This window comes from Uranotaenia lowii, chromosome 3 (genome assembly GCF_029784155.1).
Source record: "Uranotaenia lowii strain MFRU-FL chromosome 3, ASM2978415v1, whole genome shotgun sequence".
Taxonomy (NCBI): Eukaryota; Metazoa; Arthropoda; class Insecta; order Diptera; family Culicidae; genus Uranotaenia; species Uranotaenia lowii.
In genome coordinates this window covers 105,421,240-105,444,751 of record NC_073693.1, presented here as the reverse complement: position 1 = coordinate 105,444,751, position 23,512 = coordinate 105,421,240, and the positions used below count along the sequence as shown (strand labels likewise).

Here is a 23,512-nt window from a genome sequence, read left to right as displayed (position 1 = left end):
AAGCGATAGAAGCTTTCCAATGCGAAGATATCTATGGATGCAATACCCGAATAACCAACCTTCGACCGGGAGAAAATTATGTTTTCTGTGTGCTCAATGATCACGACGCCTTGAATTCGCCTTTCGATTGTCTCCCGTATCGGCTTTTACCAACCCTGGATCAACGACTGTGGATGGTACAGAGTGACAAAATTAAGGTCATAATTATCATGGTCTTGTCTTCATTTATTGCCCTTATTGGCAGCATTCTTTCAACATGTTACTTTTTCAAAAGGGCTACTATTTTACAAAAAAGTAATGTTTTATAACAGTTTTACAAGCTGGACAAACGTTTGACTAAGAATATTTTCAGATAAAAAGCAACAGCTATCCCAAGTAACAACCTCTGGCATTGAAGACGATCCGGAGTATTTGAAACCGTTTCCAAAGGCCCAAAAAAGGTATTTATCTTGTTGCATGAAAAAACCCTGAATCCTTCCGAATCGATTTTTTCAGAATTGGCGTCCACCTCAAACGAAGCGCATCAGATTCAAGTTTGAATCGCTACTTTGATATAACCCAGTCTAGGAAGTTTGGGGAAACGATGATAAGAGATCAACAGCGATTTTGTAAAAAAGAGCTTCCACCAATGCCACAGCAGCAATCAACCAAACATCAGAATCTGGCATCAAATCAAACCGGAATGAGATGTTTACTGTCATGTCCGCTGCGATGTGAGTGCAATTGCACAGTGTCATAGATTTTTAACTCATTTATGGTCTTCAATAAAGAAAGCAGTTTGAAAGTTCTTTTAACTTGCTTATACACTTTCTGTTTGATTTTAAAAGTGGACCACACAGTCAATTGAATAATGATGATTCATTATTGAGATATGATCTGGTAAAATTAATTGCCAAATCACCAATGTTTTAACCATATTATGAGCATCTTTTCTACTGCCAGTCAAGATTTAAGGTAAAATGTGTATAAAATAGTATCTTAAAATAAATGCGCCTCTTCAAATCTGATGGTCAATCATGATGTAAGATTATAATTTTAATGGCATGTGCGGCGGAATGAAAACTAGAGAGAATTTAATTTATAGAAATTTGAAAGAAAGGTGGAAAGACAGGCATTAGTGCGCCGATAGGAGAAAGCTTGATAGGTGTTGAAATTTTAGGCTAGAGGGCATGTTGATAAAAAGCTTTCATGAATTGCTCCCGCCTTTGCTCTGCACTAGCTAACTATACGTGAGAAACTCAGAAAGAGAATTCCCATGTATAGCGAGCCCAGTAGTTTGAGAGCGTGTTTTTACGCACACTTCAAACCATATAACAATAATGATGTAACTGTTGAAAGTAGGCCTGAAAAAATATTTTCAAATACTTGCATTGTGAATCCATCAACATGACGTCATTTTGTGCCCTTCGATTTTGCAACCAACATGGAGTAAGTCAATTAATGCTTAGTAGCTTTTATATGGTTGACAAATGGCAGATAAATAGCTAATTAGTTTTATAATGGTTTAATGAGGGCCATTAAAAAAGCAACAATTTGACGTTTCTCTTGCAAGCCAACAAATTACATGCTTAGGATGAGTTCCTCAGTTCTGAGTTGTTGATTATTAGTACAGTAAATGAAGACAAACTCTTCAAATGAAAACCCAAGCCACTAAAAGTCACATATTTACTTGAATGAAAGCTTTGAAAAACCGTATTTCTTTCACCTGGAGGCAATCCAGAGGGAACCTAGGTTCGCTCTAACTGCTGTCATCGTACTCATTTATTGCTCGAGAGGCAACCTAGGTTCACTCAGAAAACGGACGGAGTCGCCCTGAGAAGAAAGTCAGTTTTGCGAGAAGTTCACCAATACTCTCAACGTTGTTGTCAAAACATTGAACAGCTGTTTTTGGCTGAAAGCAAAACAGTTGAAATAATGAACGGGAAAATGATTATTGCCGCGATTTTGAACCTCTCAGCCAAGCAAAATCGTACTATCTGCTGTCCAGTGCAATCCGGACACGAAAAAAGGCAATCCGGATGTGAAGAACCGAGTGAAGAAATCCAGAAGAGAGAACAAAATGACAGCTGCATGTAAACATTGCGCTCGTTCTCACGCACACCTACGTATGGAATAACTCGAAACCCGAAAGTCGTTTTTTTTATTCGGACGGTTCCAGAGCCAAATCCGGAATAAAAAAAAATACGCCAAAAGTTACATATTCGCTGACAAAGAGAATCAACTGCCCAATTCCCTTGAGTGAACTTTATGTACTCATTAGCGAACTCGAAAGTTGCAAAACCGATTTATATGTACGTTGTAAGGGACTATAGTCACATTAAGGGTACAAAAGTGCCCAAAATGGGATTTGGTAAGTCACAAAAAGTGCTTTGAAGTGCTTTCAAAATCAAATCACCACTTCGAGTTTTAGTTTCAGTTAGAATAACATCTGGGCGTGGTCTTGCGGTAGCGTTTTTGATTCTCAGCACGAAGGTCGGGGTTCGATCCCTAAGCCGGGCAAATAATAATAGTTTTTTCAATTAGTAATTTGGTAATTGAGTGACCATTCTGATAAGATATATGTAGTGTTACGGATTGATAAGCAGCGGCTAGACCAGCCAAGGCAAGGTACTCTAAGAACGGAGCCTCAGGGCCGGCTGGCTACTGGATAACCAAGGACTTTACGGATAAAATACACAAACCTGGAAATTTCATGTTAATTGTGGATTCATTGATGTTTTTATGTGGCGTGTTGTCTGTGTGTATAAAATAATGTTCTGTGTAATTTGTGGCGTGCATTTGGCTCACTAACCGTGATGTGCTGCTGCTGTAGCTGTTCTGTCGCGACGTCGCAGTTCCGGAAATCCAATTCCGGAAACAGGAGGGCCGTCGATTTAAAGGCGTATCGACGGGGTGCCGAAACCGTCGGCGCCAGCGGGCGTTGCTGGACTCAGTCGTTGCAGGCGTCTTCCTTCTTTGGCTTTTAATCGGCCTGCCCACGAGAGTGCTCCGTATCCGGACAGGCCGAGAAGGGAAGTCCTCCTTAAGAGTTAGGGATCCGCAGAACCCGAGGACGTAGATGCTGATCCTTTACTTTTTAGGCGCGGACCACAAAGGGTCTGCGGGCCGACCCGTGCCGAAGACACACCGGTATCCGGGTGAATTCCGTGGACGTTCACAAACACTATATAGGACTATGACTTCACTCACGGACACCTGGTACAGAAGAGACTCGAAAAACGGAAGCAAGCTTTCTTTTCGGCTTTTTCGTTTCATTTTCCAAATATTCCTCCTTTTCCTCCGATATCAATTGACAGCAGCTTGCAGAGATGTAGCCTACTCTGATGCTATCTTGTTGTGAGACTTTACAAAAACATGAATTTTCTTTACATTTAAATATATAAACTAAAACAAAAATCCAACAATTTGTAACCAACCGGTTACAGTAGGAAATAGGAAAGAAGCAATTGAGTAATTTGTTGAGCTTGGAATCCGGCGCGTGGCATCATGGTGGCACCATGTACGGATCATAGGAAATAATCAAAAGAAGGTGATTATGAACCGATGGCTGCAGGAGGCTGAATAGAAGATCATTAAGACTTGTTTTGGAACTTGAAAGTATCAATATGAACTTAAATTTTGAGCTGCATAGAACGTACTTCATATCAGTGATGAGTCTGAGTAAGCGTTTTTGTACCTGTTTTATGGGACTTTTGGTTGCTTGGGTGCTAATTGTGGGGACTGGTTATAGCTGATCGATGAACCAGGGAAAATCCCATCGCTTATCTTGCGTATATTCGGATGCTGCGGAAGAAAGCCGTTTTGATTGACACTGCACTACACTCGCACACGCCATCGCGAGCACTTGGTTGGAGCGCGACGGGATGACGATGGAGGGAGAAGATGTGTGCGACAGAGAAAAATGTCTCTGCACGCTCCTTTTTTTAAACTCAAAATTAAGTACGACCGAGGTTCAAAACATAGTTCGATTCTATGAACTTAAAGTTAAGTACCCTTTTTCCTCCTCGCGATTGTTCAAAATGGAGTTCGAACTGCGAACTCAAAACTAATCCCATTCGTGCCATTTTTGCCGAGCCGCATTTCAGGTAGCTACGAACAAGGGCATAAAAAACGGTTCAAAAAATGGTACTCGCTTTTGAACTTAGTTTTGAGTATGCTTGTCAGAACTTAGTTTCGCTATTGCCCAATCAAACTCAAAGCTGAGGGCTGCCACTGAAGTGCTGTTTGACCGTGGTCAAATCATAGTTCGATTGTATGAACTAAAGTTGAGTTCCTTTTTTCCTCCTTGCGATGGTTCAAAAGGAAGTTCGAACTGCGAACTCAAACTAATCCCATTTTTCCTTCGGCGAAGGAGCAAAACTGAGATCGATCTAATGAACTAAAAATTGAACCCTCCTCGCGTGTGTTGAACTGAAAGCACTTAGCGAGTTCGGCTGCGAGAACTGCATTTTGGGTAGCTACGAATAAAGGCATAAAGAAAGTTCAAAAAATGGAACTCGCTTTCGAACTTAGGTTTGAGTATGCCAGTCAGAACTTAGTTTTTGCGTTTGCTCAGTCTTACTCAAAGTTGAGGGCTGCAACTGAAGTGCTGTTTTGAACCAAAACTACTTAATTTTGAGTTTAAAACAAGGAGCGTGTGTCCGCTGTCAGCCGAGGGGTGTCTCGATGGATATTTGGAATAGAGTTGTTTTTGACATTTCTTACACACACTCGCTGAGCGTGTACAGATGAGACGGGACAATTAACCTCAAAAACTCACGGTACAAAAAACGAGCAATCGGTAGACGAACATGGTCGTTTTTTAGGTTAATGTTCCCAAAATTAAAAAGTGTTAGTGAAACGCCATAAATTATGAACCGAATACTACTAGCGGCAAATAGGACTATACATCAGTAATTGCATATTTACCTAAATAGTATTATTTTAAGGGGTGTCCCACAATAATTGCCATGAAAAGCAAAACCTTACGGCATAAACAAGATCTCGGAAGCAGTTTACGACATTGTTGACAAAGTTGGATTGCGTGGTAATGGACGACAAAACCAACACCAAGACAGACTTCAGACAGTTTCCGGGACCAGCCATGTTAAAATCGCGAGTCTACATAGGGGGAAAGTTCATATAACGCCCCATGTGGCTAAGACGCGCCATTCCTGTTTACAAGAAACTGTAACATTAAAAGCCTGTGAAATACTACTGTGTTTTAAATGCTGCGCTTTGCCATGGCAAGAATGATTATTTCCTTAAAATGTTACTGATTCATAAAAATTTTACATTTTAGTTTTTTCTTCATTTTGATGCATATTTCAAGCCACTTTCAATAAGGTCCCGAATAGAACAGAACCATGGTTTCACAATCATTTTTCATTGAATTTTTATGTGACCATGAACTTCATGGTAAAAAGAACATCCATCGAGCGTAACTTTTTCAAGAATTTACACATTCCAAGTTTTTCGTGTATGGGTGATATTTTGACAGACACGGCTCGCGCACGTTTTTTTCTCCGCATCCATTCTGGCAGCCAGTTTTTAGAGGATTTTGTAGTTTTTAAATATGTTTATTCGAAGTGCCCCATCTTCAGGGTGCAACGGTAAGTTAATTAATATCAAAGCTAACAAGAGACATTAATCTTAATAATATATTTTACCGATTCAGGCAAAATATAACAACAATGCAAGAGTACGACCATTCGTACGACAAGAATCCCGGCACACCGGTGTCCTCCGCACAAAACGTCGTCGTCCAGCACATCCCCCAGCAGCTGATGGTACCGCAACTGCTGGCCGGTGCTATCGGGGTACAGCAGCAGATCCAGGGGGAACCGTTGAATGAGTCCGGCGGCTCAGCCAGTGGTGCCGGAACCAGCAATGGATGCCGGGAGCGATCATACGGAATGCCGGAATGAGGCCTCAGACAAGCCCAGTGAATAATGGACAGTGATTTAGTGTGTTAGTAAAGTGTTGAGGTTATTAGAATAAATAACAAAATTTAAGTAAATTCATTCGTTTTTTTTATGAAACCAATTTAAGAAAATGATGACAAAACAAAAACCGGGTGAAAAAAATCCACCATGAACGAAGATTTTTATTTCAGTGGGTTAACAATGAAAATAACCGGATTTTCATGGTTTTACTATGAAAAACTGGAAGCTGTTATAACCTTGAACTTCATATTTTTCGGCTTCCGAATGTATGGAAAATCGCCATTTTTTTCATGGTCACGCTGCATAACAATACCCCTTTTTCATGGTTATTTTCGCCAAAACAGTGAAATGTATGGTCGGAAACTATGAATTCCAATGTGCATTCACGGTATCGTGGACGATAATAAGCATTGTGTAAACCATAAAATTTATGGTTTGTGAATATGTAATTCATGGTTTTTTCATTGTACAATTCTATTCGGGGTGTCATTTAGCAAAGAAAAATTAATAAGAAAATATTTTATGATACATTTGGTAGAGATTAACCTAAACTACTCGTACTTTGCCATATTTGCAGATCGATTCTATTTCGTTAAAATTCAAACTGCAATGATGCTATCGGTAGGCTCAACTCGGAAAACATCAGTCAGCTTTGGATAAACTCGGTCGAATTTATTGCAATCAGAGAAAACATCAGAAAAACGAACGCACAGTTCTGTGAATTCAAAATTCAATCTCGTGTTCCTTCGGCGGCCGAACACATCAATCGGGCAACGCAGCGGGGCATGGAGTGGCTAAAAGTGGTAGGGCCAAGGGAATGGGAAATGAACGAGAGGGTGATACGAGATACTGTTCGCTCGGTGAGGTCGGGCTACGAACGTGTGTGCGCATTTTGTGTTCGGTAAGCTTCGCTCGGTTATTTCGTTGTATGAATTAATTTCTGTGATTCTTCGAAACCATCAATTCAGAACTGTTCTCTTCGTTTTATGCGAATTTACGTAATGATTGGAACGAAGATAAAGAAAGAAATCAGCAGAAATTTTTTTTTCCGAAGCGAGTTTACACATGCCTGTCCAGGACAAGAGTTTTATACAGCAACCGGATGGAGAAAAGGGGCGGACATTTTAGAGCATTTTAAACCATCAAAGTTTGCCAAGAAATATCTCGTTTAGGAAGCTATCTGTACCTGAGGCTTGTAAAACGACATTTTCATTGCAGCCGGTCCCGCAAGCAGATAATTGAATATTTTTTTCCATCTTTTATACAGATTTGTTGAAAACGCAGGTTTCAGTGGTGGAATAGAGTTTCTTTTTATTAAGTTCCGTCTGTAAGGTCATCAGAGTTATTTCTTAGAGATAGCTAATTGCCACTTTCCATTTTTTATATTCCCTAACCGGAAAGTACTCCTATTCTCAATGAGCACTTTGATACTCTTACTCAGAATATTTGGCAACACTGAACCCAATTTGAGTAGTCTCGCCTAACCTTGTGACGATGTAAACATTTGTACCGCGTTTATCATCATCACCTGTCATGTGCAATCATTGAGCTATTGTTCTCGATTGCGAATGGGGCATAGCAAGAGGAACCAAAACAAAAAAATGTTTAAGTTCGGCTCGTGGCAGCAGAAAGTTTGCTGCTGTGTCGGAGGAAACCGTAAGTTTCAACAAGATTGAAAATTAATTTGGTTTTTTAATAAACAAATAATCGATTTACACGCAATTTAGATTGACCACTTTTTGAACCGCACACCATTTATCAGTATTCACCGTACTCAACACAATGTATGAAAAGCTTTGCCAATCACATGACGGTAAAATGTTGACTGTAGTTTTGGTTTTTATTTATTGAGAGCAGAGATGCCAATGTGTTTGATTTTTCAGGCATTGCCTGATTTTTCGAGGCTCTACCTGACAACCTGATTGAATTTCCCTGATTTTTGATAATATGCCTTATTGTGCCTGATTTTTGCGAATGTCATGAAAAATGGGTAGTAAGGAACTGGAGCAGGTTCCAAAGCTAAAGTGAAAAAGTGAAAATGTGGCTGAATCAAAGCAATCGAAAGATTCTGTTAAATCTAATTTAAAATAGGGATTTAAATGGAATCATACGATTGCTTGATGCAGTAGAATTATTCAACCAAGTAGTCACAACACATATTAGAGTGAAAATGTGGAGCGATGACCAAAAAAAAAGGTCATCGCTTTTAGCGAAATTTCCGTTACTTTAACGTGGCCTGATTTTGCCTGATTTTTATTTCGCCAGTTCCCTGATTTTTAGGAAAAAATATTGGCAACCCTGATTGTGAGTACAGTCCCCCCACAATCATTAGTCACTTAACGTATCATTTCACCACAGAATGTTCGTTCATTCGGGTGTTAGTGGACCAAACATCAAGCTTTGCACGAATTTCGGTCATTAAACATTCCCTCTTTGATTTCAAACATGATTTTGTTTCCAATTTTTTTGAAAAATAAAATAATTTACCGAAACAATCAACGTTCTTCAAAACCACAATTATGGGTCAAAATTGAAGCTTGTAACAATTATTAGTCATTTTGCCCACAATTATCAGTCACATAGAAGTCCATGGCAACACCCGAATATCCACATGAAAATCAACAAGTTTCTGGCAAACATTCAGGGGCATTCTTTGCAGGTATACGTTCAAGGGGCAATTGGGTTGAGCTAGCAACCAAGAAATGTTTTGTTTTGCTTGTGAAAAAGTGACCCATGATTGTGTGGAACTTGGTGGATTCTGTAACAATTAGGCTGGAACAAATATCAATTTCTTCTTTTGTCACCCCCCCCTTCGAAATTTTCAAAAACCCGAAGGGGGAAATAAATAAAGTTTGAAGTATTTAATGTAAATTTCGAAAAAAATTCAAGAATCCAAAAGATTACAAGACGAAAAAACAAATTTTGGAAGATGGTAGTTATTCCACCTTTTGTATTCTTGATTTTATTAAATTTTTCGATAAAATATTACATGTTTTTTTAGGTTTTGTGCAATGATATTCTATGCTACTGTGTTGCATACAAGCTTTCGTGCAATTTATTCCAATTTATTTGTTTTTCGCATTATTTTTTATTGTTCCCCCCCTCGCGATGTTCCAACTCCGAGTGACAAAAGAAGGATTTGAAATTTGTTCCGGCCTTATGAGTCACTTTTATTTTGCTAAATATTATTGAATATTCGCATTTCATTCGCTCAGTTTTATTTGGAAAATGTAAACTCTTCTTTTGTGCTTATATGGGACCAATTCATTTGGTTGGAATCTTTGAAATACCCGCATAAGGGACTTAACGGTTTAAGATGTCAATCTTATAACATTGGAATTTTATGCGATAGTTCCACAGCTTATAGTTAACCTTTGATAAAAAGTATTAAAACAGCAATTTTACTGTTATCAAACGCAAAAATAATATTTTTAATGCATTTTGATGATATTGTCGATTAACCAAAAATAATAATATGATATAATTTCTTTTGGTTTAGTAGATATCAGCAGTTCTAATGATCGGTGACTAATAATTGTGTGTGACCCATGATTGTGGGGGGACTGTATTGTGTGGTTCCGTCCAGGGCGTTTAAAGCTTCGGGTGTGTTCTTATACCAATGCACGGAATCGTCCATCTTGTGACAGGCAATCGTAATCGTAGGCATGGTAGGCCAACAATTGGCTGTCAAAAAGCGCTCCGTCTCTACCCCCCACCAAAGAGAAACTTTTGGTACCCCTTGCCAACTTTTCCTCAATATGCATCCACCCGTAGCTGGAGGCACTCTGGTTCCGTCAATCGAATACGGAGCCGTTTAGTTGGAGAGAAAATCTCTAGTTTGTCGGGTGATTTTCACAATGCCCACGAACAAAAATCGAGCCTTTTTCATCTGTTCATGTAGTTCACATATTTTTGTTGACCTTTGCTCTCATACTATCCTTTTTTTTGGGTTTATTTATGACTTTTTTTTAAGGTTTACACTTTACCACCTTGTGGTTTTCGTTATTTCTTATCATGCTACTTTTATTTAGTGATAAAATCCCAGCAAAACAAAAAACAAGCTACTTTATTTAACTAGCCTAGAAAAATGTACTTACATAATTTACCAAGCACCCGCAAATTGCATCGTGGGAGACCTAAAGTACATAACAAAAAATATGCTCAGACGCTTATGATCTTAGTTTTGTCATGTTCTTTCATGTGGAAAAGGAATTTTTGATGGAAGATTAGTAAGTCACACAAATGAAACCGATTTGCAAATCATAGCTTGTGGGGAATCGTGGGCTACATTTTGTGAGGTATCTTGGGCCACCTATATTTTGGAGTTTATGTATACATTCTGAACTTAAAATTCATTTTTCCTATTTTTAAAATTTTCTTATGCCAAATAAAGGGTGATGAAAAATATTTTGTCAATTTTTTTCCAATGCGATAGAGAAGAACATAAATCCTGTATAAGGAATTTTGCCGAAACGTTCGCGAGCAGGAATTAAGAACTATTCGATCATACACTACTCTCTTTTTGGTTTCCTCATCTGAAATTGCTTTAAAATAACGAAATGCATTATGAAATTTCCGTTTTGGGTCAACTAATAAACTTTGCACGTTATCTAGTTAATTTGAATTTAGTGGCTCACGTTTCCCCACAGTTTTTCAAAATCCAAAAAAAAACCTTTTTTAAAACAGTCAAAATTTGTTAAATTTATGTATTTTAAAATTAAAAAAATGCCTAATGATAACTTAAAAATGTTGAAAATCTATCCATTTATTTTTTTTCTTTTTATTTTTTATAATAAAAAAGTTATGAAGCAAAGAAAAAAAGTGGCCCATGATACCACACTCTCCCCTACTTTATTCCACGCAGGGCACTACATTCGATTGCGCACTCATGGCTGCGACATTTGTGCAATCTCTAACGACCTGTCAAACCAGTGTAAAATCTGTCGAACTTCTGCACGTTAAGCACTTTTAGTCAATCTTTGAATGAAAAACTGCGACAGCAAAACTTTGTACGAAATTCAGTTTTCAATGAAAGGGATAATATTATACCTGATAACTTCTCTAAAACCACAGATTGCTTTGTTTTTTACGGAAGGTTCTTGGATCTGCAACAATGTTGATATATTTTTAGATTTTATATGAACGTTTATATCGCTAGGCCAGTCATCGTCAAATGAAACACATTCTGATTGAAAGTTTAACGGTGAACAGCTAGGTACCTTCATAAAGGACTGGATATTAAATTTCTTATCATTTCTAGAAAACCTATTATCAAACCAAAACACCATCTCAACAAAAAGGCTCCAAAAGGATCGAAAAAAAAGCATTGCGTGGAGGAAAACTTGTAATAACTGACGATTAGAAGTATAACTAAGCGAATATTCTTGATAAGACGAGGTCACTGTTAAAAATAAATAATTGTGTCTAGGAAATTATATGTCCTGGTGATAGCAGCCGTGCATCGCGTGGCATCTATGACAGGAAGACGGCATCGGTGGCGGTGGTTCATCCATGCAGCTCATATCCGGCTCGTTGTAGATCTGATGTTGATGCATGCTAACGACTGCCGGCTTCGAGTGTTTGAAGCGTTTGCTGCTGGGATGCGGTGGCAAAGGTGGTGGCGGTGGTTCACACGGGTAGTTATCCAGCCCCGGCCGAGAGCGGTTCTCCAACTTCCAGGCGATATACTGATACTGTGTCGCGGGAGCGACGGCCGAAACATAACTACGGCAGCTCTCCAAACTGGTGTCCGATACGCTACGCTTATGTTTAGAGAAGGTCCTGCGGTGGAGGTTATTTTAAAAAAAATATGGTAAATGGTATAATTGAGTATCAATAGAACATACCTAACGGGAGCACTTGCGACCGGTGTCATGTAACTTCGGTTTGTCGCAGTTCTAGTAATGGCTACGTCCGAAACAATCCGTCTACAAGCTGCAAAACAAAATAAAACTAGTTACCAACCAATCAAAGCGTCAATCCAAAGCCATCGTTACAAGTCTGGTGTGAGGAGAAACTTTTGATGAAGCAATAGGTGAAAACCACTCCAGTCATAACTGCAACCAACACGGATGATACCATGATGCTGATGATCTTTATTTTGTCGTTTTCGACCATCCAAGTTCGCTGCCCATAGGCTGGCAAAAGACGATGCGGAAGACAATCAAACGGCGAAATCGAAGCTTCGTGGCGATAGAACACACAGAACATGTAGTTTCTACCCGGCTGCAGATTAGTAATTCGAATGTTACGCCCGTAGATATCAACGCATCGGGCAGCCTCCTCAATGGCCAGGTTAAACAGACTGTCACTGTTCGTGGTTTCGTGGAACCAGACAATCGTTGCATCGGAGTAGTGCTTGTCGAAGATTATCTCAATGGCCCCCTCTTGGGCTTCGGCGATAGTGAACGTTTTGGATCGGCGAATTATCGTTAGACGTGATCCTTGGTAGGATGCAACGTTCGATTCGACTGGAAATACTGTCGATAAACACTGCAAAGTATAAAGGTATTCCGGTTTGATCGTCGTTGTTGTTGGCTTCGAAGTGGTAGTGGTAGTTCCTGGAGTAGAATCAGAGGGTTCCATATAACAAGGTTCAGTAGTATGTTCCGTTGTTGGTGGTGAAGTTGGTGGTGAAGGTGGTGGTGAGGTTGGTGGCTTATCGGTTGGTTTGGTCGTCTGAGTAGTTGATGTACTAGTGGCCTCAGTAGTGGTATCTGTTGTGGATTCAGTTGTTGGCTCAGATGTTGGTTCAGATGTTGGTTCAGCTGTTGGTTCAGATGTTGGTTCTTCGGTTATTTCGGTGGTTGAAGTTGAACCATCTGGAGTAGTTGAAGCACAAAAATTCGCCTCCAGCACTCTTTGATCAGCGTGTTCCGGGGGTTGGGAACAAACGACTTCGTCAAACATCTCCGGATCCGATGCCAATTTACTTTTTAAGTACAACAATGAACAGTCACAGTGGAACGGATTACCTTTCAAGTATATTCTAACGCCCTTGTTCAAACTATCCAAAGCAGCATCTTCAACAAAGTTCAAATGATTATTCTCCAGATGAATTTGCTCGATCGTATTACTGATGCTATCAATCATTCTCTTACTCAAGTAAGCTATTCTAGAATCACTCAAATATAAGCTCTTCAACTTCGGTGCCATCCTAAAGGCATCATCCTCGAGCACATTTCCAAAGCTATTGAACCGAAGCGAAACATTTTCTAGCCGATCCATCGTGGATGTTCCCGTGAAAGGACGCGGACTCACCGAGAACAAGCTGTGCTCTACCATTAAAGTATTCAAATTAAACTTTATCGGGGCCAAAACTTCGGCGTGGATCGTCGTCAGGGGAAGGTATTTCAAATTCAACTCCTTCAGCTGTGTCAACCCGATAAACACATTTGCTTCCAATACAGAAACATCAAGCTTGTCCAGTGTGAGGACGGTGGTACCAAAAAGCACTCCAGTATCGAAGGACTCGGCAGGAATGACACCGATCCTGGAATCGCGTATTTCGAGCTTGTCGACGGTGACTTCCACATCCTGATCAAGCCAACCACGAAACAGAGCGTTTTGATCGGTAAGTAGATTAACGATGATCAGATGAATGATGGTGCAAGGGTGCGAACCCTAAAAATTAAAAAAAAAACAATTTTGGAACCAAATGGAAAAATAACTAAATAAAAGTAAGGAAACGAACACAACTTTTTTTAATTTTATATTTGAAGGAACTCATTTTAAAAGAATTCAACCGTGTGAATTATTGATATGCATAGGTTGATGGTTGAAGCTGCAATGACGTTACTTCTTACTTTGCGTTGTGCGAATAGACACTATAATTTCATATAGGGGGCCATTCAAATATTACGTAACGCGTTTAGAGGGGGAGGGGGTATAGCAGTTTGTTACGGTTAGGGAATTTTTGGTAGAAAATCTGATAAAAATGTGTTACGTAGAGGGGTGGGGGGTTGAAAATTACCGAAAATTACGTTACGTAATATTTGAACGGCCCCTTAAGTCTGGCAGAGAGAATGACGGGAGCCAATCGAACTGTCATTCGCGCGGAGCCAATCGAGAATTCTATGAAAATATTCAAGCTCTTCATAGCTCTCTCCAGTTGCCAAAAAATAGTTTCTCAGATTCTCAAATTACATGCTATGTTTGTCACTTCAACGCGAAATCGCTTTTAAAAATATATTATGTTGTATAGGTGAGAAAATAGTGAAAATTCTGCTAAATAACTTTAGTAAATGTCACTAACGGAGCCTGTTCATTGATCTTTCCGAAGCGTTATGGTAAAGAAAATCTCCATTGATAAATAGCGGATAAACACATGTTTCAAAAAGACGCAGTTTCGTTGTCGAGTCTAAAGCTTTTTAATTTAAAGGCTATGAAAGCAAAATCTTGCGCTCTCTTGCATTCTTCCGAAAGGTTAGAATACCCGATCAGAAAAACATATTTAAATCGTTACTCAAACAAACCTATCTCAGTGAGATATGAATATCTGATTCAGTTATAGTTTCGATATACGATTTGCTGTTTAGGATTTTTCGAAAACAAAATTATATCTACTTTTGATAGAAACTATTTTATCAAACGCACTTTTCAGAGCTTCAAGATGAAATTAGGAGATTAACCTATTTGCATGGAAAAACTAATTTTTCAAGACATGGTTTCACTTACATCTTCAATCTGTATGCTTTATTTGACAGAAGTATGAGTGGAAAGAAAAGGCTGGGGAGTAGCCTTTATTTCTAATATTATTACCATCTCGATAATCCTATTCCAATTCATTCTAATTTTAATGCATCAGGTAAACCTTTATGTATCCCAATTGATCAGAATGACACTCGAAGTCGGAAGCCTACCTGTCCGCATACATCCATTTTCAAATTCCAATAGTCCGATTCAATTAATCAAGTAAACCTCAAGAAATTAAGTAGTTTTGACTCAAACATCACTTCGGTGGCAGCCCTCAACTTTGAGTTCGACTGGTCAATCGCAAAACTAAGTTCTGATACGCATTCTTAATACTAAGTTCGGCAGCCGAACTCGAATTTATCCTTTTTTTTCGAGGGTAGCTTATTTTCAGGGAATTAAAGGATGATTAAAATTTGTCGTACCCGGATGTTGCTGTTACGGTACATTGCATTGCAATTACAGAGCGGTGGAAAGTTTTGACACTCCCGGTCAAAGAAAACTTCCTGATGTTACTTCCCACGGGAAGTAAACAACATCCGGAAGTTTCCGGACATTCCAAGCCGCTCACCGTATGATGACAATGACGGACAGAATTTTACTCTGACACGGTGAACATGCGTTCCATTATGAAGTTCCTTCATAGTCTTCCGGTTATTGTTCCGGAACGACAAAATTTTGCGACGTGTTCGTTGGTTGCTGTTCCAGTTCGAACTGAAATCGCTAAGTGTTCTCAGTCCAACAAAGAGAGTTCGATTTTTAGTTCATAAGGTCGAACTCAGCTTTGCTCCCTCGCCGAAGGAAAAAAAAGAATAAATTTTGAGTTCGCAGTCCATTTAATCAGGAAATTATTGTAAAAATATCAGTCTTTGGATAAATATTAATAATTTCGTGCTTAGCAATGATTAACATCCATTCAGCAGAAAAGTATATCATTTTGGATTCGAGGGAGCAAGTGAACCCATTACATACATTTTTGAAAAAAAAAATTTCAAAAAATTTAGAGTTTACTATTGCTTTGAAAATATGGCATTAAGAATTTCATATTATTCTCTAACGATTGACATACTAGAATGAATAATTTTATTACAATTTTTCGTGTGGGAAACACTTCTAATGTTAAAAAAGATCCTCAAGTTACATTTTGTGAGATTTAGCAAAATCTCAAACAATTTTTTACATTTTTCTTATAACAGTTATGTTGATTTGTTCTATTAGGCAAATTTGTGTAAAACATTTAATCTTTCAAAGACATTCCAGTTTAGAGATATACCTCAGGAATCAAGTATCCCCAGGGATCAAGTATCCTCACTCTCCCCTATTTATTTATTTCATATTTTTGCTTAAACTTGATGATATTTCAACTGTTTTTTTAGCTGTCGAAAACTAGCGCTTAAAACTAACCTTAATATCTAATTTTGACCCCCATTTCCTACATTTCATATCAAATTTGAATCTTTTTGCTCGAGATTATATGCATTTTCAATATTTTGATAGTAGTTTTCCCAATATGAAAAAATGGGAAATTTTGTTTTGTATTATAATTCGAAGTTCTAGAACTTCATTTGTACACAAAATTAAAAAAATTAACGCTTTTAAATGGCAATCCAAAATTGACAAGTCAGATTCAAATCTTTGTAAATTCATATTTTAATTCTGATTCACAATACAGATTAAAACTAAATAATTTAAATAGTGGATTTAGATTATAGCTAAACTACAGAGTTTAAATAATGGATTCATGAAGGTGGGCTCTAAAACTTGGCTTGTAAAATTCGGATCTGAAATAAGATTCGGAAATCGTATTTTTGTACATTTCAGAAATCGGACGGAAATTCGGATACAAATTCAAAGCGCATTTGAGTTCAGAATTCAGACGCAGAATGCAGGTTCAAAATTAAGAAAAGAGTTTAGCTTGTAAATAAATTTTACGATCAACATAAATTGTTGAGGAATGCAAGAGATCATGAACTTTACACATTGCGGACCAAATACGAGATATTTCGTTTTTTTCGTTTGCCAACAGTGTGCTACACTTCGAAGTATAACCCGAATGGACTGAATTAAAGTGTTAGACGTTATTCGACAAAATTGAACACAACATTCGCCGTAGCTTAAAAATGCTTAGTTTGTAAAAATTAAGTCCAGGAGTTTCTGAGGTATAGAATCCGAATTTCGATGTTTCTTGCCATAGATTTCTTCGCAATCCTTAATCTGTTAAAATTGCTTGGCAATTAGATTTCCAAATTTCAATTTTTTAAATAGAACTAGTTTGTAAACACAATTTAGCTGAAAATCACAAATAAAATGTAAAATTTGATTATCCGAAAAAAACCCAAATTTGACTGAATATAATCATCCACAGAATTTTCATGATGGAATTGATTCTTTATGAAAAATATTTGCTGTTAAACAAACATATTCTCCTAAAAAATCTGCAGAAAATTCTATAGATATGTTCCTAGCGTATTTTTTTTACATTAATAACACATTAGAGACACCAAAATTTCTCATGTTTCAGAAACCAGTGTACAAAATTATACATTATTCAATATAGATCATTAGATTCATAACGTTTGAAAATGCTTTTCAATGGAGCATACTAGCGGCAAACGAAAAAACGAGTTATCTCTTATTTGATCCGCAATGTATTTATATTGCAGGTTTTTTTTTATAGCTAAATTTCATACAAAAATCATACATTTGGTTCAAGTTTGCATCAAGAAAATGTGATCCGAAAATCTGATGAATTCATCACTTACTTTTTTTTTTAATTTGATTTATTCTCATTAAAGGTTAAAATCTTTGAATTTGCAAAATAGTTTGGAAGATTGGGCTTGTTTTATTTGAGTATAGAATAAGTATTTAGGAGAACGGGAAGACTCTCCTAAAAAAACTTATTTCATGCTCCAATCAACATAGTTTGATCTATTAGACTATTGAACAAACTCAAAGATTTTAACCATCGATGAAATCGAATTAAGCTCACCTTAATAAAAATTGGTGATTGTTCAAAAAATATAATAGCATCGAAAAATGTAAAAATGTGCCATCTAATGCCAATTTATTAATTCTCTATGAGAATCAAAAACTTTAAAAAACGATCTCACAATGTGAGAAATTATGTCGTCATCATTTTGTAATCATTGAATGATAATTTTATTTATCGTTATTGAAATAAAAACTGAATAAGTGTTGTGATATACACATGATGCATCTAACTCTGCTGTTGCATTATGCCCCGTTTGACGGCAGCTCAGTTGGCAAGTCATTTGCTTACTGAGCTGATGTCCGTGAGTTCGAGACCAAAAGTAAACATCGATCACAGTTGTACCGGGTAAGTTTTTCAATGGCTGTCCGCCAACTGCATCGTTGATGAAAGTTGCGAATGACATAAAGATGTTGAAACGACTAAAATTGAAACATAAAAAATAGAACCAATTACATTTGAGATGAAAAACTAAAGTCAGTTTATTATTTATATGGTTTTTTAGACAAAACAGTAAAAAACTGTCGAAAACAAGGTAAAGGGGAACACGAAATTATTGCGACACATTCAACAGGGCATATTTTTTATCATTGGGTGCACATTTTCTTATTGATGTGTATTGTTAACATGCGGTCAAACTCGTCGTGCTTTTCGATTCAACAAAAATGAAGGTGAACTAACGCGAGTCGAGAAAACAAATTCTTTCCAAACACCTGGAATTTCCTGACCTGCCGCAACGGCAGTTGGAAAAAATGATGAACATTCACCATTCAACAGTCTCCAGATTGTGAAGTGAAAATCTTCGTTTGTCAAATTTTGTTTCATTCGACGTAATGAAAGCTCACATGAGAAATAATATTGCACGTATGCTGCAATAAATGCTTCAAAAACTAGAAAAAAAAAAAGTTTCAAAAATGTAAATGATTGTGGGACAAATGAAACTATAAGGGTATAAGAGTGCAAATTTGAGCAAGTCATTGAAATATTTGTTTATGAAATATTGATTTTAAGATTATTAACAATCTATCGTGAAAAAGTCGGGAAATAAACATTATTTGAACTTCGCGGCCCGCATAAGAAGGTCTCGAGTTTTGACGAAAAAAGAAAAACAATCGAGTAAAACTGTTTGAAACTGCTTGGAAAAACCAAAAGTATAATATTACAAAAAGAAAAGTAGGTACCTTATTAACGAAGCTGTTTGCCATCACATTGCTTACCGTTGTATAATCACGCACGCCTGCATTCATCTTTTCGATATCCATGTTACTACAAGTAATCACGCAGTATGGCTCGATATAACAAGACGAACTCACCCAGTATTTTCTGTTACTTGCCCCTATCCTTTCTAATGTTGTATCATTAGTTTCGGCATCTTCATAATACACTTCATCATCGGTTGAGTTTGCACTAAGAAACAAAATCATAAATTGATACTTCCATATACTTCCATACTTCATAAACTATCCCCTATTACTCACTCCGAATCATGAACATTTTCCGCACCATATTTGTAGAAGATATCATTCATCACCCATCCAATGAGCAGCGAAAAACAAATCACACAGAACAATATCGACATGCATCTTTTTCTTCGGGGCTCACAGTACTTTCTCGAGGAAAGCCTATTCCTGGTCACGGGTCCTTCAACAGCTGGTTTTGTAACGTCGAAGGATTTGGAACTCATATTCCTAAAAATCATCCTTGCACCGTTTCGGACATGCAAATGCTTCCACCACCAGAATGTTTAACAGCCAACCGGAAACTGTGCCGGAAAACTGAAACAATTTTCCCAATTACAACCCGGGACGCTTATCAGCATTTCGCTATGCCTGGCCCAATCAAACCCAATCAATTGAACAAATAGAAGTGGCGCGTACTAATCAGTTGCTGTCATCAAAGGAAATGAATTGATGGTCAGACATATGGCTGTAGATGCGTTTAGCGCCGAGGGGAAAGTTGGAAGTGTACTTTTGGGAAAACTGCTCGTGAACGTTTTGTTTTTCCTGAACTAGTACCTACTAATACTGCGATAAAGATATGTGTTATCAGTTGCATTGAAATTATCTGTGAATTTGTTTTATTGTAGATATCGGATGTACCATTTTGTTTGAATCACAAAAAAATGAAACAGGAGCAGTCTAATTACAACAAAAATAAAATTTTTCATGTCTTCAGAGACTTAAAGAAGAAAATGTTTTTTAACCATACTGTTTTAATAGCTTTTGTTATTCGAAGTTTTCAAGGGTAGGGAAACAAGTCTTTGTAGTGACGGATTCAAAAGGACTCAAAGCCATAATTTAATTACAATAAGATACAAAAAAAAAACATATCACATGATCACATACATTCAAAGTTTCCTACTGCACACTTGATTATTTCCTTGATGGCTACTACGACTGCTTTTTATCAGGTCCTATTAAAAGATTTTCTTATTAGGCTAGGTTTTAAACGAAATATAAAAACCTACGTCACGTGAAATCAGACTGGCCAACTTCTTTCCACAATACACGGCTTTCAGCACATTAAACCTTAACATATAAACATTTAAATTTAGCTCTCCTTCCGAAATTCGGCTACTTACGGTACGCATGGACTCAATAAATTTTTTCAGTAATCTCTGTCGATTCAACGGAACTCGCACTCCTTTTAAATATAAGCTTCCTATTAGTATGTAACCCCAAGTAACACCGATAGTTTTATTAGACTCCAAAAACCCCTTATAAAACCAAAAATTTATTTAGTAGCTTACAATAAAACTTTAAATGTTACTTTTTACAAAACGCCTTAGAAGTTTTTTAGTATTGCTTAATGTTTGATGGAAACTGTAGTGTATTTTGTTAATTAGGGAAACAAGGATTTTCGATTATATTAGTTAGTTTATTACTTTGATTTATAATTTACTTCTTCTCGACTTCGATCTCTGGAACAAGAGACCCCTCGAGCTGGGTCTGAGGGTCTGCCTGCTACTAGGTAACTGTGAGGACGTCGCGGACTTTCGAATGTTCACCTTACTAAGTTGGGTTATTGCAATTAATTGAAAACTGTTTATTGAGAAAAACTATGATTTTATTGAAGAAAATGAAAAAAGACCAAAACTATTTCTATTTAACAGTGTTTATTGTAAAGTGTATGTGTGTGGGGTGTGTTTGCGCAAACTTTTCTTGGTACGTACCGCTGCTCCTGATGACTACGATGACTCTGCTCCTGCTGTCGTTCAAAATGGCGAGCTAGTCAGCTCCTATGCCACTCTGATGTGCACTGACGGAAATCAATGCACCGGAACGATGGGTGTGGAATGACCAGTCCGGTAACGGTCGGACCTGGTCGCGTGGAGTTCTGCTTTGCTAGGCGCTTCTCTCATAAACGCAATCGACTGACCCGGGCTGGCCCGATTGGTCAAGCCAAGAGAGGCCCTCCTTGAGAATTAGGACCCTTTTTAGGTCCGAGGGAATCCTCCTTAATAGTTATGGCCCGCAGACCAGAGGATGTCGATGATCCTTTACGGGTTAGACGTAACGGAAGCAAAGCCCGTTAGGCCGTGGGAGTGTGACGGGTGAGTTTATTTTATAAAAACAACCAAAGGTCCTGTGGACGTACAGAAAAATTTACCAAATTGCGTACACGTCGCAGCAATTTGCAGCATATCACTGTTGCTTTTCGCAAGGCATACCTGGATAGCTTCGACAGCCTGCTACTTCCAAAAGATTTCCACCTTCAAACAAACTTTCTACAATGAACTCACAACTCCACTCTAACGTATTGTCACACTCACCGCCTAGATTCAAATGGCCGAATCTGGCCAGGGAAAACCGCCAATTTTTAAATTCAAAATGGGGAATTTTTGAAGCAGGGTTGAATAGTTCCCACACCCATGTTCCACACCTTTTTCCTTACTCCGACATTTTTCCTAAGTCCCACTTATGTTATGTGTACAGTGTGTTGACAATTTTCGGTGTGTTGGCGATTAATTAAAATTACAATTTCCAAACTAAACTAATAACAATATTCACAACATAACTAACAAATTTCAGCAATGTGAACGTTCACTCAATTATTTAAACGGCACCAACAAAAAAACCCGATTTAATACACTTGACAGTGGATTGTAGCCTTTCTTTCAGCCTGTAAATTAGATTTGGGTACATATAAAACAAAATGAATTATGAATTATGATAAATGAATTTCATACGCAATAAATCCAAAATGAATTTAGGAATTAAAGATTCAAAGTTTTTATTAGGATAAAAGTATTTTTATATAATCATAATTTTCATATAAATAACCTTATTTGCAACTCGTTGGAGATTTTTGAATGACTAGATTCTGGAATAACTCAATTTACTCCTTTTGGAGTTACAGCATATGATATCTTCAAAATGGAAGGGGTATAAAAATTAAGAATACAATTTGAAAAAAGATGCCTGACCATGTATTTCAAATAATTCAACCTCTCAAGTAGAGGAATCAAATACATAGATAAAATCATTGGAACAAAATTTCAATTGCTAGAGTAAAATACGATACCAAAATGCAGAAAATCGGTAGAATAAATTTTGAAAATTAAAAGTATTGAAAATTTTGAAAGCGTAGTATTTTTAATTTTGTTATTTTGAGATTTTTATCCTGTTTTGTTGATTTGGTCTATTTTGTTAATTTTGTTAATTTGGTCATTTTTTCAATTTTGTCAATAATGTAATTTTTTTCAATTTTCATAATTTTGTCAGCATTCTTAGTTGATAAATTTTGTCAATTTAACCAATTTTCTAGATTTTGTCAATTTTGTCGATTTTAACAATTTTCATGATTTTGTCAACTTTTTCAAATTTGAAAATTTTGTCAATTTTGTCAAATTTGTCAATTTGGTCAGTTTTGTTAATTTTGTCAATTTTGTCAGTTTTATCAAATTAGTCAATTTTGTCAATCTTGTCAATTTTGTCAATTTTGTCAATTTTGTCAATTTTGTCAATTTTGTCAGCTTTGTCAATTAAGTGTATTTTGTCGATTTTGTCATTGTCAATTTGGCCAATTTTGTCAATTTTGTCAATTTTCTTCGATTTTGTAAATTTTGTCAATTTGTCAATTTGGTCAATTGGATCAATTTTGTAAATTTCGCCAGTCAATTTTGTCAATCTTTTCAATTTTGTCAACTTTGTAAATATAGTGAATTTTGTCAATTTTGTCTTTGTCAATTTTGTGAATTTTGACAATTTGGTCATTTTGGTCAATTTGGTCAATTTTGTCAATTTTGTCGATTTTTGTCAGTTTTATCAATCTTGTCAATTTTGTCAATTCAGTGAATTTTGTCGATTTTGTCATCGTCAATTTTGTCAATTCTGCCAATTTTCTCGATTTTGTCAAATTTATAAATATTATCAATTTTTATGATTTTTTCAGCTAAGTTAATTTTGTCAAATCAATGAATTAAGCCAAGTTTGTCAATTTCGTCAATTTGGTCAATTTGGTCAATTTAATCAATTTTGTCAATTTTGTCGATTTTTGTCAGTTTTATCAATCTTGTCAATTTTGTCAATTAAGTGAATTTTTTCGATTTTGTCATCGTTAATTTAATCATTTTTATCAATTTTCTCAATTTTGTCAGTTTTATCAATCTTGTCAATTTTGTCAATTTAGTGAATTTTGTCATCTCTTTTGTCAATTTTGTTAATTTTGTCAATTTAGTCAATTTTGTCAATTTTGTCGATTTTGTCAATTTTGTCAATTTTTTCAAGTTTGTTGATTTTGTCAGTTTTATCAATATTGTCAATTCAGTTAATTTTAATCCAGTTTTTCATCGTCAATTTGGTCAATTTTGCCAATTTTCTCGATTTTGTCAATTTTATAAATTTTGTCAATTTTATGATTTTTTCAATCAAGTGAATTTTGTCAAATCAATGAATTATGTCAAATT

At 36.8% G+C, this 23,512-nt stretch overlaps 1 protein-coding gene across 1 annotated transcript; it reads right to left on the bottom strand.

Annotated features, from left to right (window-relative positions):
* Window positions 1-11,333: 11,333 nt before the first annotated feature.
* LOC129752492 (uncharacterized) lies at window positions 11,334-19,344 on the bottom strand. The gene is made up of 5 exons (XM_055748265.1): window positions 19,083-19,344; window positions 18,822-19,011; window positions 11,921-13,547; window positions 11,771-11,858; window positions 11,334-11,705 (listed from the first exon to the last, which is right to left on the bottom strand). The coding sequence occupies exons 1-5, from the start codon at window positions 19,301-19,303 to the stop codon at window positions 11,357-11,359; spliced, it is 2,475 nt and encodes an 824-aa protein (XP_055604240.1). The 5' UTR covers window positions 19,304-19,344; the 3' UTR covers window positions 11,334-11,356.
* Between the last annotated feature and the right edge of the window lie 4,168 nt (window positions 19,345-23,512).

Bases quoted from the DNA above. Each gene is read 5' to 3' on its own strand.
- LOC129752492 (XM_055748265.1), bottom strand. From the start codon at position 19,303: ATGATTTTTAGGAATATGAGTTCCAAATCCTTCGACGTTACAAAACCA. The intron at 13,548-18,821 runs GTAAGCAATGTG...TTTAATTTTTAG, and splicing joins GCGTGCGTGATTATACAACG to GGTTCGCACCCTTGCACCAT. The intron at 11,706-11,770 runs GTATGTTCTATT...CCTCCACCGCAG, and splicing joins GTCGCAAGTGCTCCCGTTAG to GACCTTCTCTAAACATAAGC.